The sequence below is a fragment of the Xiphophorus hellerii genome, chromosome 12 (assembly GCF_003331165.1).
Source record: "Xiphophorus hellerii strain 12219 chromosome 12, Xiphophorus_hellerii-4.1, whole genome shotgun sequence".
Taxonomy (NCBI): Eukaryota; Metazoa; Chordata; class Actinopteri; order Cyprinodontiformes; family Poeciliidae; genus Xiphophorus; species Xiphophorus hellerii.
In genome coordinates this window covers 11427610-11439875 of record NC_045683.1, presented here as the reverse complement: position 1 = coordinate 11439875, position 12266 = coordinate 11427610, and the positions used below count along the sequence as shown (strand labels likewise).

Sequence of the window (12266 nt, the reverse complement as noted above, 5' to 3'; positions counted from 1 at the left end):
TTTTCATCAATATTACAACATTATTGACTTAAAAGAAGCTAATATTTATTGCAGAAAAGTTACTTGCACATTTATTTTTGTCTTATTTGAAGTGTACTAAGATATTTGAACTCGAAACTAGACCAATAATACTTGATAAGATTTTGTGTTTTGTGACAGCAAAAGACTTAAATAATACCGGTTTGTGAAAGTCTGTTTTAAGGAAAATGCTTAAAAGTACACATTAGCATTAAATGCTAATGTGCTTACATGTAAATACCGCAGTTACTGCAGCACATGTTTTCATGAGCTACCATTGGATGACAAACCCTGGAAATGTTGATGGAGGTTCAGTCCCTCCAGATAAGGGGTGTGTACTTAGGGACAAATTGATTGGTCAGTTGCTGATAAACCCCCTAGAATGATTGACAGGTGACATCATGTCAATTATTCAATAATACACAGAACAACTGGGGTTAAGTACCTTACTTAACTTATAATCTTCCAATTGCAAGATAACTACTTTCCTATTGAGTCACAGCTGTCCAAATAGACCAGAAAACATTTGTCCTTAGAGTCCTCAAAAGTCTTACAGCAGCTGAATCATTCCTTCTTTGGTGATTAGCTGCATGTTTTTTCTTAATTTTCTTTCAGTACATCAAAAAGAGTTGCTGCCTGACCCACCTTTCCCTATAAGGGTTCCCTCCTCTGATCAGGTGACTATGTGCCAATCATCATTGTTAATGAGGTTCCCACTCCCCTCCTCAAGAGGAGATGCTAAGCTCTGTGTCTGGCTCAGGCTGCCAGCTCGTCACTCCCCTGCAGCCACAGGTCAGCTTAATCAAGTTTCACCGGAACACCCTGGAATCAGTTACAAGGTAGGGAATAAATTAAAGATGCTCACTAAAAAGAAAAAAAAACGTGTCAAAGAGCAGAGGGGGAAACAGAAGATGCCGATGACGACGACTCAGAGGATCAGGAACCCGAGCCAAAGAAGAAAACTAAGCAGGCAAGTGAATCAAAGAACACTGGAAGATTGAAGAAGTTTGAGGAAGGCGATGAAGACGGTTACACAAGGCATAATGTGAGGAGCACAGAGAAGAAAGGAAAAGAGACAGAAGAGGCATAAACTACAGAAGAGAGCAGGGATGAGTAGGACTACAAAGAAAACAATAATGAGTCCCTGGGTGGAAGGAAAGGAGAAAAACTCCCTGATGTGATCGAGACAACCAAAGAAGTTCTCTGTCAAAGTCAAGATGGGATCAAAGAGCAAAAACAAAAAAGGTGGAGATCAGGATGAGGACGATGAGAAAAAGAAAAAGAAAGACAAGAAGAAAAAAGGCTCAGGGAAAGATGACAGCAACGAAGACACAAAGAAGACAAAAGGGAAGAAGAAAAAGATTGAAAACTATGTTGAAATCTACGAGAACGAGCTGCGCAACTACGAGCCGGAGCTGCAGGAAAACTACGAAGACGAATACCACAAAAAAAAAGGTGATACAAACTTCTTATTTCAACTTGAACGATATATATATAGTCAATAAATTGTCAGAGTAAGGTATTTACCTTTGGTGAAAAGTATCAAGGATAATTTGACCCTCAGACAAGTGGAGTATCCTTGGTTGTCATTACAGACGTCTGAGTGCTTTCAGTTGCGTGTGAGCAGATTAGTTTAATGTTCACCGTAACGTGTAGCCGACTTGATAGCATGTTATCATCAAACCCTATCTACATGACACTTGTCACTAAGTATTACAAAGTGGCAGTTTCACGTCCATCACTGCTGGCCCTTTAAAACCAAACCAAACCTGATGAGCACAAACATTTTCTCACTAACAAAAAATACTGAATTGTTTCAACACCTGTTTTAAAAAGACAGGAGGGGATTCAGAAAACAGCGCATTTTCTTTCATTTTATGCTAATCAGAATCTTTACAGAGTTAATGTGTATCAGAGCAGCAACATGATCTTAAGTAAAATGTAGACACTTAATTTGATTGGAAAAGTTATATGTGCGACAAGCAGCAGCTGGTCACTTTTTTTCATTTTTTTCCTGAAGATTACCAGCTTTAGGTAGGTGGCATTTTTTATGCATTATCTGGGTAAAATATGAAGTTCTGGTCTTCAAAAATGCCAAGAAATATTTAATTTAAAAAGTGTAACTGGATTCTTTCTGTGTTGTGTTGGATAGAAGTGAAGGATTTGCCGTAACACAGAGTGTCTTTAGAGATGGATTGTTTCTGTTTCTGTTTCTTCTGACGAGAAAAATAAAAACAAAAGCAACCACATCATGAGCTGCAGGCGCCAAGTCCTACACAACAAAACTAAAGTCAATTCCTGATGCTTTACAGTGCTCAAATATTCACATTATGGGATGAATGTACAGTATATTACAATAATGATGGTAACCAAAAACCACTTGATAAATCTATAAATAAACTGGATGTATTCTGATGAAAAAAGGCACCCACCTCACCTCCAGGACAAGATTAAAAAAGGGGAGAACCTTAGATTAAAGAAATAAAAAGGAGATGCAACCATTCTTAAGGTCGAACAGTCGCAACAACCATATCATTATTTGGTTAAGTTGTGTGTCATGTAAAGATAACAGCTTTTTTTAAAATGTCTGGCTGATTGAAGGAAAAATCTAAATATTTGGAGCTTCTGAACTCTTTTTGGTCAGTACAACATGCTGAGTAGGTGGTGGTTGATTACCCTTTATGATTCCTCCTAAGTTAAAATCACAAGTTTGAACATGAGGATCCTGTAAATATTAATGCAACTTGACTTCATAGCTTTAGCTAAAGAAAGTAAAAGATTCTTCACTGCATGTAATTACATAATTGTTTTTATAAACCCTGCAGTGTATGAGGTGGTGACTATTACCGGGGATGAGAATGGAGCAGGTACTGATGCCAACGTGTTCATCACTCTTTTTGGAGACTATGGTATCACACCCAAAATTCACCTGGCCAGCAAGTAAGGAGAAATATTCAGATAGCCATCTATGTGTTTAATGAAGATAAAATCAAAAGTTTAAAACCTCATGTTTTTCCTCCACTTCCACAGCACAGAGAAGAAGTATGTACTTCATGAATGCTATGCAGAGCAGACTGAGTGCAGTGATTGGTGTTAATTTGTTCGCATGACCTTTCTTCTGCTGGATGAATTTTCTCAAATTTTTGCAAGGCTTGTTGACTTTATTTTCTCTTTACTGGGAGTTAATGTGAGATCTTCCCTTCATCTCTCTATATAAAACATTTTCTGTTTTCTTATGAGTGTTTTTTTTAATTCTAGAAATTACAAAAACGAGAGCACCTAAATGTCAACACATTAAAATGTATATTTGTTTTTTTTAATTACAGGAGTCGAACCGCTTTTGAAAGATCTAAAACTGATGTGTTCAGGATTCGAACTCACAATGTTGGACACATAAAAAAAATTAGGTACGGCAGGAACCACTGATCCTCTGTCTTTTTAGATATTCTTGTTAGATTCAACTTCAGACAGCGATAGATTTATGAGTTGCTTTCTTTAAAGGATGTTCTTCTCCTGATTGTCCAGGATTGAGCATGACAACACAGGCATGAACGCCGGCTGGTTCCTGGACCGTGTGGTCATCACGGATGTCATTCGCCCTCATCTCAGGTTCTACTTTGCTTGCAACAACTGGCTCAGCAAAGAGGAGGGAGATGGCCTTTTTGCCAGAGACCTGCTGGGCAGCATGGACCAAATGGACATGCCCAAATGTAAGAACTTATTTGTCACACACACAAAAAAAAAAAAAAAATCAGGTTTAAGGACTGTTTTTCAAATGCTTTCTTTGATTTGGCTTTGGTTTTCCAGATAATAAATACATCGTTAGCGTTTTTACTGCGGATATGAAAGGAAGTGGAACCGATGCGGACGTCTTCATCAATATTTTTGGCGAGTTTGGGGACACAGGTACTCAGCATGCGACCAAACAAGTTGCTTTTCTCACAATTTAGATACCAATTTAAAATTCAATAAAAATTCAATAGTGTTTAATTTATCCCAAATATAAATTAAACATTGTCATAACTCATCCATTTATCTTCAACGAGTAATTGTGGATGGTGATGCTGTGGGCAGGAAGGATCTACGGTAGCTCCCAGTCTTACAATGAATCTAAAAACACCTCTGACTGAAGACTGTTGCTGTATCACAGTCTCCTGACAATAATCCACAGTAAGATGTCCTGAATGACACCATCAGTTGTTGCAAGCACTTCTAATCCACCTCATTTACTTTTGTTGCACCTCCTAAACGTCTGTTCAGTCGTGCGGTTAGAAAGCCATCTTCCTTTTTCAGCTGTGGAGTTATAATTCAGGTATTATTTGAGCTTCTGAGATGCCAATCAGCTGCTCCTAATTGTAATTGTAACCATGGCAACAATATATTATCTAGTTCTGATGCAGCTACTCATGAATTCAGCTGATAAAATGTGCTATCTCTTTTTTTTTTTTTTTAGGGGAGAGGCGTCTTGACAGTGACAAAAATAACTTTGAAAAGGCCACAGAGGACAAGTTTACCATTGATGCGCCAAACTTGGGTAAAATTAGGAAGATCACCATCGGCCATAACAACAAAGGTTCGTCAGCAGGATGGTTTGTAGATAAGGTGAGAATAGATTCATCTTGAAAGTTAAAGATCTTAATTTCCAGTCAGAAAATCACGTGAAACGCACACTGAAGTTTGTTTGTCAAACTTCTGGAGTACAAAGTTTATTTTCTTACTTAAAAGTTGAAATTTCTGAGTCCCAGTTGGAAAACTGGTGAAAAAAAAAAAATCAAAGTTGGGGCTGCAACTTGAAAAGTCAAGTAGTTTTCAAAATCTCCAGCCTCAAAGTCCGTGAGAGCTGCAGATAACCGCTGGCACACACCGCAACTTTTTCATAGCAACAAGACTTGTTAGATGTCTGCCTGTATAACTAAACATGAAATACGAAAAATCTCAAACTGTGGATACGAACTGTTAATGCATCTCTGACAGTTTTTTTAATCAATGACACGCAGATATGTTTTACATATTTGATAAACAGTTTGTGTAGTTTTTGACTGGATTTAAATGCCCAGTTATTGGTCAGTGCAGAATAAGCTCATCTTATGAGCAAAATCATTACCAGATCAAAGTTTTGACTTGCTAGGAATAAACATTAGGGCAGGAGGTCTGGGGTTGATTTTTTTATTTCTTTCAATAGCAGAGACATTATAAATAACATTTGCAGTTGCACATTCATAGAGGACAATAAAAATAAACTAAAAAATCTCACAATCCTCCACTTGTTCATATAGAAGTTGTACAGCTCTGGAAAACAATAAGAGACTTAATGAGAAACTTAAAATGATCAGTTTCTCTGATCTTACTTTCTATAGGTTTATGTTTTAGTAAAATGAACATTGTTCTTTTATTCTATAAACTACTGACATGTCTCCACAATTACAAGCAAAATATAGTTTTTATTAGCGAAAAATGAGAAATGGTCAAAATAACGAACAAGATGCGGCGCTCTCAGACCTCAAATATTGCAAAGAAAACAAGTTCATACTCATTTAGAAACAACAATACTAATGTTTTAATTCAGGAAGAGTTCAGAAATCAATATTTGTTGGAATAACCAGGAGGTTTTCAAACAGCGGTTCAGTGCAGTGGGCTCTTCATTTTTTCCAGAGCTGTATATATTTGCACTGACTCCAGCTCAGGCAGCAGTTTAAAACAAACATGCTTCAACAGACTTCTCCTCCCACCATGAATGATATTACCAGCCTAGTCTTTGTTTCAGAAATATGTAAGGCTAAGAAATTTATTTTTCTGTCCATTCCAGTTATTGAAAGTAAAGACGGACATGTTTAAGTTGTTGGAGAAGAACATTCAGGCCCTCCTCAGTAGTACTTAAGACACTGGATCTCCTCATTTCCATTTCAGCCGTCCTTATCTGGGTTTCCCATCTCAGCTCTTCGAATGCGTACAGTACGGTGTGCGTGCGCCTGTGAGAGATGAGTTCGCTCAAACTGGCGCGTACACGGAGACATACATGACACGCATGTCGTCATCCTAGCCTCTGTGTAAAGGGAAACCATGCCTCATTAAGGGATAACCTTACAACACACAGACAGATGAGTCAGTAAATTTGTTTGCTCCTGCAGGGACAACTGACTCTAAAGTGTAGTTGTTAATGCAAATTTGCATGCCGAGAGGAGTTTGTGATGGGGTATTAGTTAAAAATATATTATCATGATCTGAACAGCTGAAAACATTTCAGTTTTGAGTTTAAAAGAAAGTCCATAAAATTCCCATCATCCAAAGTTAAAAGACAAAAAGCAAGGACTTTAAATTTGTCCCAGCAAACATGCTGAGATACTGAGGTCAGTCAGAAAGTTACTAAAAATTGCAACCTGGTTAGAGGCTGTTAGGAATGTTATGTATATATTCAATACTCTTCTAGACAGAATTTCTTACTGAGCATGGTCAATCCTAGCCCTCCCGTCAAGCTTCTTGCCCCAGTTTGGGTTATGTAGATAAAGATGCATTAAATTACGTTAATTCACATAAATAAACCAGATTGGAAAATCCTAATCAGAAAGAAATCAGAATCTTGAGGTTAATCAAGTCTCTCTTTGGACATAGTCAACCAAAGTTTCCTGATGAGTTTCATGAAGCCAGTTCCTCTTGGCAGTATGTATTTCTATGAGAGTATTTGTCACAATGAGCTGATCAGCCAATCAGAGGCAAGAGCTCTCGTACAGACTCCAAATAATATATTAGGAATTGTTTATTTAAATACAGACTATATAATAGGGATACATTTAAATATTTAGTGTGGCAGGTAGTAACTTTAGATCTCAGCCTGTGCCTTGGTCGTTTTTGGTATTGTTAAACTTCACAGTGGATCTCCACACTGTTGCTATCTCTGGTTAAAATGTGCCAATGTACAAATGTTTTCTTATCATTCCCACTTTGAAGAATACCGGTTCATTCCCTTTGGTAAACATGAAGTTGTAGATTATTTATAAAATTTCTTTGTCACCTTGGTCAACTTAAAGTAAAGTGTACTTTTAAGAACTGCTTTATTTATTTTTTTTATTTTTTATTCTTTTTGTTCCTCATGGAATCCAAAGATCCAAAGATTGAATACATTTTTTAGTGTGCAATAAAAGGTTAATTCATTTTAAGGTCAGTTGTATTGAATTATTTGAAATGTTTTTTTGATTTTTCTGCAGGTGATTCTGGATGATATGGGAAACAAAGTAGTGTATGAATTCCCCATCAATCGCTGGTTTGCCCTGGATGAAGATGACGGGAAGATTCAGAGGGACATTTTGGTTGGAGCCGACCAGCCGACAGGTGAGGAGAAAAACACTCAGTGAGTTACGCAGCATAGATAAAAACCAAACAAATTTACTTTTTCTAAAATTGACAGGATGGTGTAAGGTTTTCTAAACCACTCTGAAAATATTTCCTTTGCCAGAAAATCTTGTAACTATTATTAATTAGCTTAGGCTGGCAATGTTTACATCTTAGTAATTGTGTTCCTGCTCATCCTGTTGAGACCTGGGAGCAGTGAACCTGAGAGACTCTCTGACTCTAGCTGTGATAAACTAACAGGTAACCTAATCCCTCAGGTATCGTCTACAACGTTCAGATCGTGACGGGAAACATCCGAGGCGCAGGGACCAACTCTAAAATTCACATAGTGATGCACGGTACGAAAGGCCTGAAGAACAGTGGAAAGGTAACGGGAAAACAACAGAAACAGAGAAGAACTAGTGAACAGAACAGCAGTGTTTACTTTTTATCCAAACAAAGCAGAGTTGTGTTCTATGAAATCCAACACTATTGGCTTTTGTGCTTTAAAGTCACAGCGCTCTGCAGAATAATTTATTCTTCTTGAACATTTTGTCTGAAAGCAGCTACAAGCTTTGTTTTGAATTGTGATTTTATGCAATAGGTCAACATGATGTGCTGAAGAATTGTGAAATAAGATGAAAATGATACATGCTTTTCATTTTAAGCAAATCTGTAAATTGAGGTGTGTATTCACTAAAACTGCAGGTCTGTTAAGGTTTCTATAATTCTTTGCAACATAGCTCTAGCTCTGTTAGCATGGAAAGCATGTAATTATGAACTCCTTCTCATGCTTTCAATATGATTAATATCTGGGCTTTGAATAGGCCATTCTACTGTAGCTCTGGTTAATTATGATGTTGGAAGATGAAACTTGCTCCAGTACCACGTTTTTTGCGGTTTTTCTTCCAGTAATTCCCTGTACACATCTTTAAACTTTTACCAGCTGTCATTTTCTTTCTGGAAAAAACAACAAAAAAACAAGATGATTCTGCCACCACCATATGCAGTGGTAGTTTTCCACCGAAATGATTGTTTTGCATTTGAAGCAGTGTTGGTCTCCTCCAACCAGAGCACATTTTGCCTATTTTTGTTGTGTAAAACTGCAGAGTGCACCTTTTATCTCCTCCTTTTAGCAATAGCTTTCTGCTCGTCACTTTTCTAATAAAGCAAGATTTATCAATTGCATGACTAAAAGCTTTTAGTCATGCTGCATCTCCAGCTTGTGTCTGTCTGTTGCACAAAATCCCAGTAAAATATGTTGAAGTTTGTGGATGTAACAAAACAAAATGTGTAAAGGTTCAGGAGGGTGTGAATACTTTTGCACATAATAAAGATAATAAAGCTGAGTATGAACAACACTGGATTTAAAGCAGAAACATATTCAATGAAGATGCTGAATTAAAATAGTATTGCTCTGGAATGCACCCTACATGCTTCATGTTGCAAGATAACTTTCTCAATTCAGTTTCTTTTTATAAATTTCAGCCTCTGACTCCAGATTTGATTGAAAAGTCATCTCTGTTACCCTATTCTGTAGGTATTTCTGGAAGGAGGGAAGTTTGAGCGTGGACTGACAGACATATTTAACGTTGAGATTGCTGCGCTCCTCAGTCCTCTGAGCAGAGTTACGATTGGACATGACAATGATGGAGTTAGCGCCGGGTGGTACTGCGAGAAGGTAAATCAAATACTCATGTTAAAAATACTGCAGTCTGTACTGTGAATGAGCTGAATCAGGTCCGTCCACAGGTTGTTGTCTACTGTCCTTTCACGGGGATAGAGCAGACCTTCCCGTGTGGCAAATGGCTGGATGATGAGGAGGGGGACGGCCTGATTGAAAGAGAGCTGTACGAGATGGTCTCTCTCAGGCAAAGGAGGCAGAAAAGTGAGTTTAATGTAAATTATTATAGCTTATCTGTCGAGGTTTTTTCACGTACAACAGTTTGGAAAAGCCTTGAGTAATTCCTTCCTCTTTTCTTTGCTATTTACAGCCACAAATAATATTTTAAAATGGTATTGATCTTTGGGCTTCAGTTGCTTCTTTCTATTAGTCATTTTTCTTCAATTTTTGTATTTTTTTCAATTTGTTTTAAGTTTCAGAATGAACCAGACTAAACACAGACAAGATGTACACCAGTGATGGATTGTTACTTATATCCAGCTATGTATGCATTCTTGGCAAATGTTCTGCAGTGTTAATTAAGTCTTTACCTCTTATGAATGACTTCTTAACTGAAGGGATGAACCAGATTTATATTGACACATGGCAGATGTTGAGAAGCAGCATCTAAAGCAGAGTCTAACAATTAATCTCTTGTCCTCCACTTAAGCACTTTACTTTTATTTAAATACAAGCTCTCCAATGTCTGACATGATTAAAACCACAACAAGTGAAAACAAATGGAAATAGTTGATGGAGAAAAATCTTCAAACATTTTTTTGTTTGTTTACTGTTTTAAACCTGAACCTGTGATATGGATCCTCTACTCCTAAAGTTACATTTAATTAGTTTGTAAATACCACATTTTTAGACTATCGGTGCTTTATCTTTAAAAACTCATTTAATTTTCGATTTCCTGTATTTTTAATTTTCATATTTATGCATTTGACAGACACTTTTATCCAAAGCAATTTACAAATTAGGATTTAGCAATACGCTTGCGACCCCCCCATTACTTCTTAAAACGGGTTTTCCATCTTTGTGTGTCTTCATGTTCACTCACAGTCAAGTCGCCCTTTTTCCAGCTGGGAGCTGTCCACAGCACTCAGTCACTCCAGCAAGAGCCTCTCTGCCCTGAGAGGATATTTTAACAAGCAGCAAATGCCCTCTCCTGGGCTCTGCTGAAATATCAAAGGAGCAAAATCAGTCCAGAATAACTTGCCCCAAAGTATTTTGGAAAACTCTCAACTTATGATTGTCCTAGAAGTGTTGGGTTCATGTCTTTAACTCTTTCCGAGCGGCACAGGTAAAGGACAAGATAGTTATGGCCATTATGGTCATTTGAACGCTACATTTTCTCTATTACTATTTCATTATTTCCAACTTTTCCATACTCTGATTTCCTCTCTTTATGGGCAGCTTTATCTCATTTGCCCCTGGCTTTGTGACTTGAAACAACACAATGCTTAATGCTTTTTAAGTCTAACTCAAGTAATAATAGTTTGTTTGTCGGTCCTCAGAGCACCCCTGGTCCTTGTGGATTTGGACTACAGACATGCCCAATGCCGGCACCGACGCAGACATCTCTTTTCAGGTTTACGGAGAAAAGAACAAGTCGGATGAGATCAGACTGGACAACAAGTCTGACAACTTTGAACAGGGCCAAGTTGACAAGTTTATGGTCAGTAGGAGATCATTTAACTCTATATTATGGAGTTAATATCTGATAAATAGGTGACAGATACTATTATTGTCCAACAGGTCGAGCTTCCAGATTTGGGAAAATTAACCAAACTTCGAATCTGGCATGAGAAGAGAAATCCTTTTGCAGGATGGCATCTGAGCAAGGTGAGATTTCTCAAATCTAATTATTCAGCTCATTTTATGACATTTCTTGGCATAAATATTTGGCTTTTTTTTCCTATTTTTATGTTTATGATTCAACAATTTTCTGCTTTCCATATTTCCTCAACAATTAGCAAAATCTTATGTCGTAAAAAAGACACTCAAAAGACAAAGCACTTCTTTCTTTTGACTTACTTATCGCACTGTTTAGTTAATATTTCCATCCTTGCATCTACCTCAGTTGAATCTACAGCACCCCTTCACCTAGCTCAGTCTCTTTTTTTAGGTTACCTTGATGAAGACATTAACAAAGGAGAAGTACACGTTCCCATGCGAGCGGTGGCTGGACATTAACGAAGACGACAACGAAGTTGTGAGGGAGCTTCCAGCCTGTGGAGACCTGATAGCTGAGCCTCTTCCCGGCACGTCTTTACACAGACAGATGCATCAAAACCTGCTTATTCATAAAGCTATTCAAACGATTATCAGTGGTGTTGTTTTGTTCTGCAGTGATTAAATACCGGCTGACAGTCTGCACGGGTGATGTCAGCGGCAGCGGCACAGATGCGTCTATTTTCATCAACTTGATCGGAGACCAGGGGGACACAGGGGAGCGGCAGCTGATCAACTGCAAGAATAATGTCAACAAGTTTGAGAAAGGAAACGTGGGTACATTTTACACTTCATCTTAAAATTAAACCATTATGAAGTCTAACAATTTAACACAGGGGGCAGTAGTGAGGTGTCCTCGGACTTTACACAGTGAATCTTAATACTTTTAGAGATAAATTATGTAGATTTTTTTTTAATATAACTTTAATTAAAAGCATTAGAGTTGTAGGTTTTGATGTGGTTTGGTTCAATATTTATATTCTGCAAGCTACATGCATTTATTTATTTTCCATAAACATGCATTTTTTTCATTTAATATAATGCATGTGTTTTACGTCTTAATCAAATCAATTGAATGGGATTTTTATGTTAAAGTAATACAACAAAAATCAGCGTTGTTTCAGTGAATTTTGAGTTTAATTAAACATAAACCCAAAAAAAGAGAGATTAATAAAATCAGTTTTATAATAATCGCTTTAGAAGTCTGATGGACTTGTTCTAAAAGTTAAATTAAAATAACTAAAAACTCTTTTCTTTCATTTAACTACTCTTCATTAGTAGTTGGAGAAAAGGTGGAACAAACCTAAAAAGCGGTAAGGTCCATGCAGTTAGTGCTCATGCTGCATTCAGGTACAGCTGGGACACGAGGCTGTCTAAAAATCAAAACAACAACAACAACATAAACACAGACGGAGTCAAAATATTTTAAACATCAACCTTGATAGTTTTCAAGTGGTTATGTGGTTGTATAATCCATCAAGCACTAGCTATACCAGCTCATGCTATTTTTTATTACACTGTT

General features: G+C 37.3%; 1 protein-coding gene across 1 annotated transcript in view; it reads left to right on the top strand.

Moving 5' to 3' along the window:
• The first annotated feature begins 788 nt into the window (after nucleotides 1-788).
• Nucleotides 789-12266, top strand: part of loxhd1b (lipoxygenase homology PLAT domains 1b) — a 31415-nt gene continuing 19937 nt past the window's right edge. Inside the window, exons 1-15 of the mRNA XM_032577815.1 lie at nucleotides 789-1473; nucleotides 2844-2958; nucleotides 3049-3060; nucleotides 3345-3425; nucleotides 3544-3728; nucleotides 3826-3924; nucleotides 4472-4620; nucleotides 7221-7344; nucleotides 7623-7732; nucleotides 8885-9025; nucleotides 9097-9232; nucleotides 10528-10688; nucleotides 10769-10855; nucleotides 11139-11274; nucleotides 11363-11517. Coding sequence (XP_032433706.1) covers nucleotides 1236-1473; nucleotides 2844-2958; nucleotides 3049-3060; nucleotides 3345-3425; nucleotides 3544-3728; nucleotides 3826-3924; nucleotides 4472-4620; nucleotides 7221-7344; nucleotides 7623-7732; nucleotides 8885-9025; nucleotides 9097-9232; nucleotides 10528-10688; nucleotides 10769-10855; nucleotides 11139-11274; nucleotides 11363-11517 — 1929 coding nt within the window. The 5' untranslated portion in view covers nucleotides 789-1235. The remainder of the gene's footprint in view (nucleotides 1474-2843; nucleotides 2959-3048; nucleotides 3061-3344; nucleotides 3426-3543; nucleotides 3729-3825; nucleotides 3925-4471; nucleotides 4621-7220; nucleotides 7345-7622; nucleotides 7733-8884; nucleotides 9026-9096; nucleotides 9233-10527; nucleotides 10689-10768; nucleotides 10856-11138; nucleotides 11275-11362; nucleotides 11518-12266) is intronic.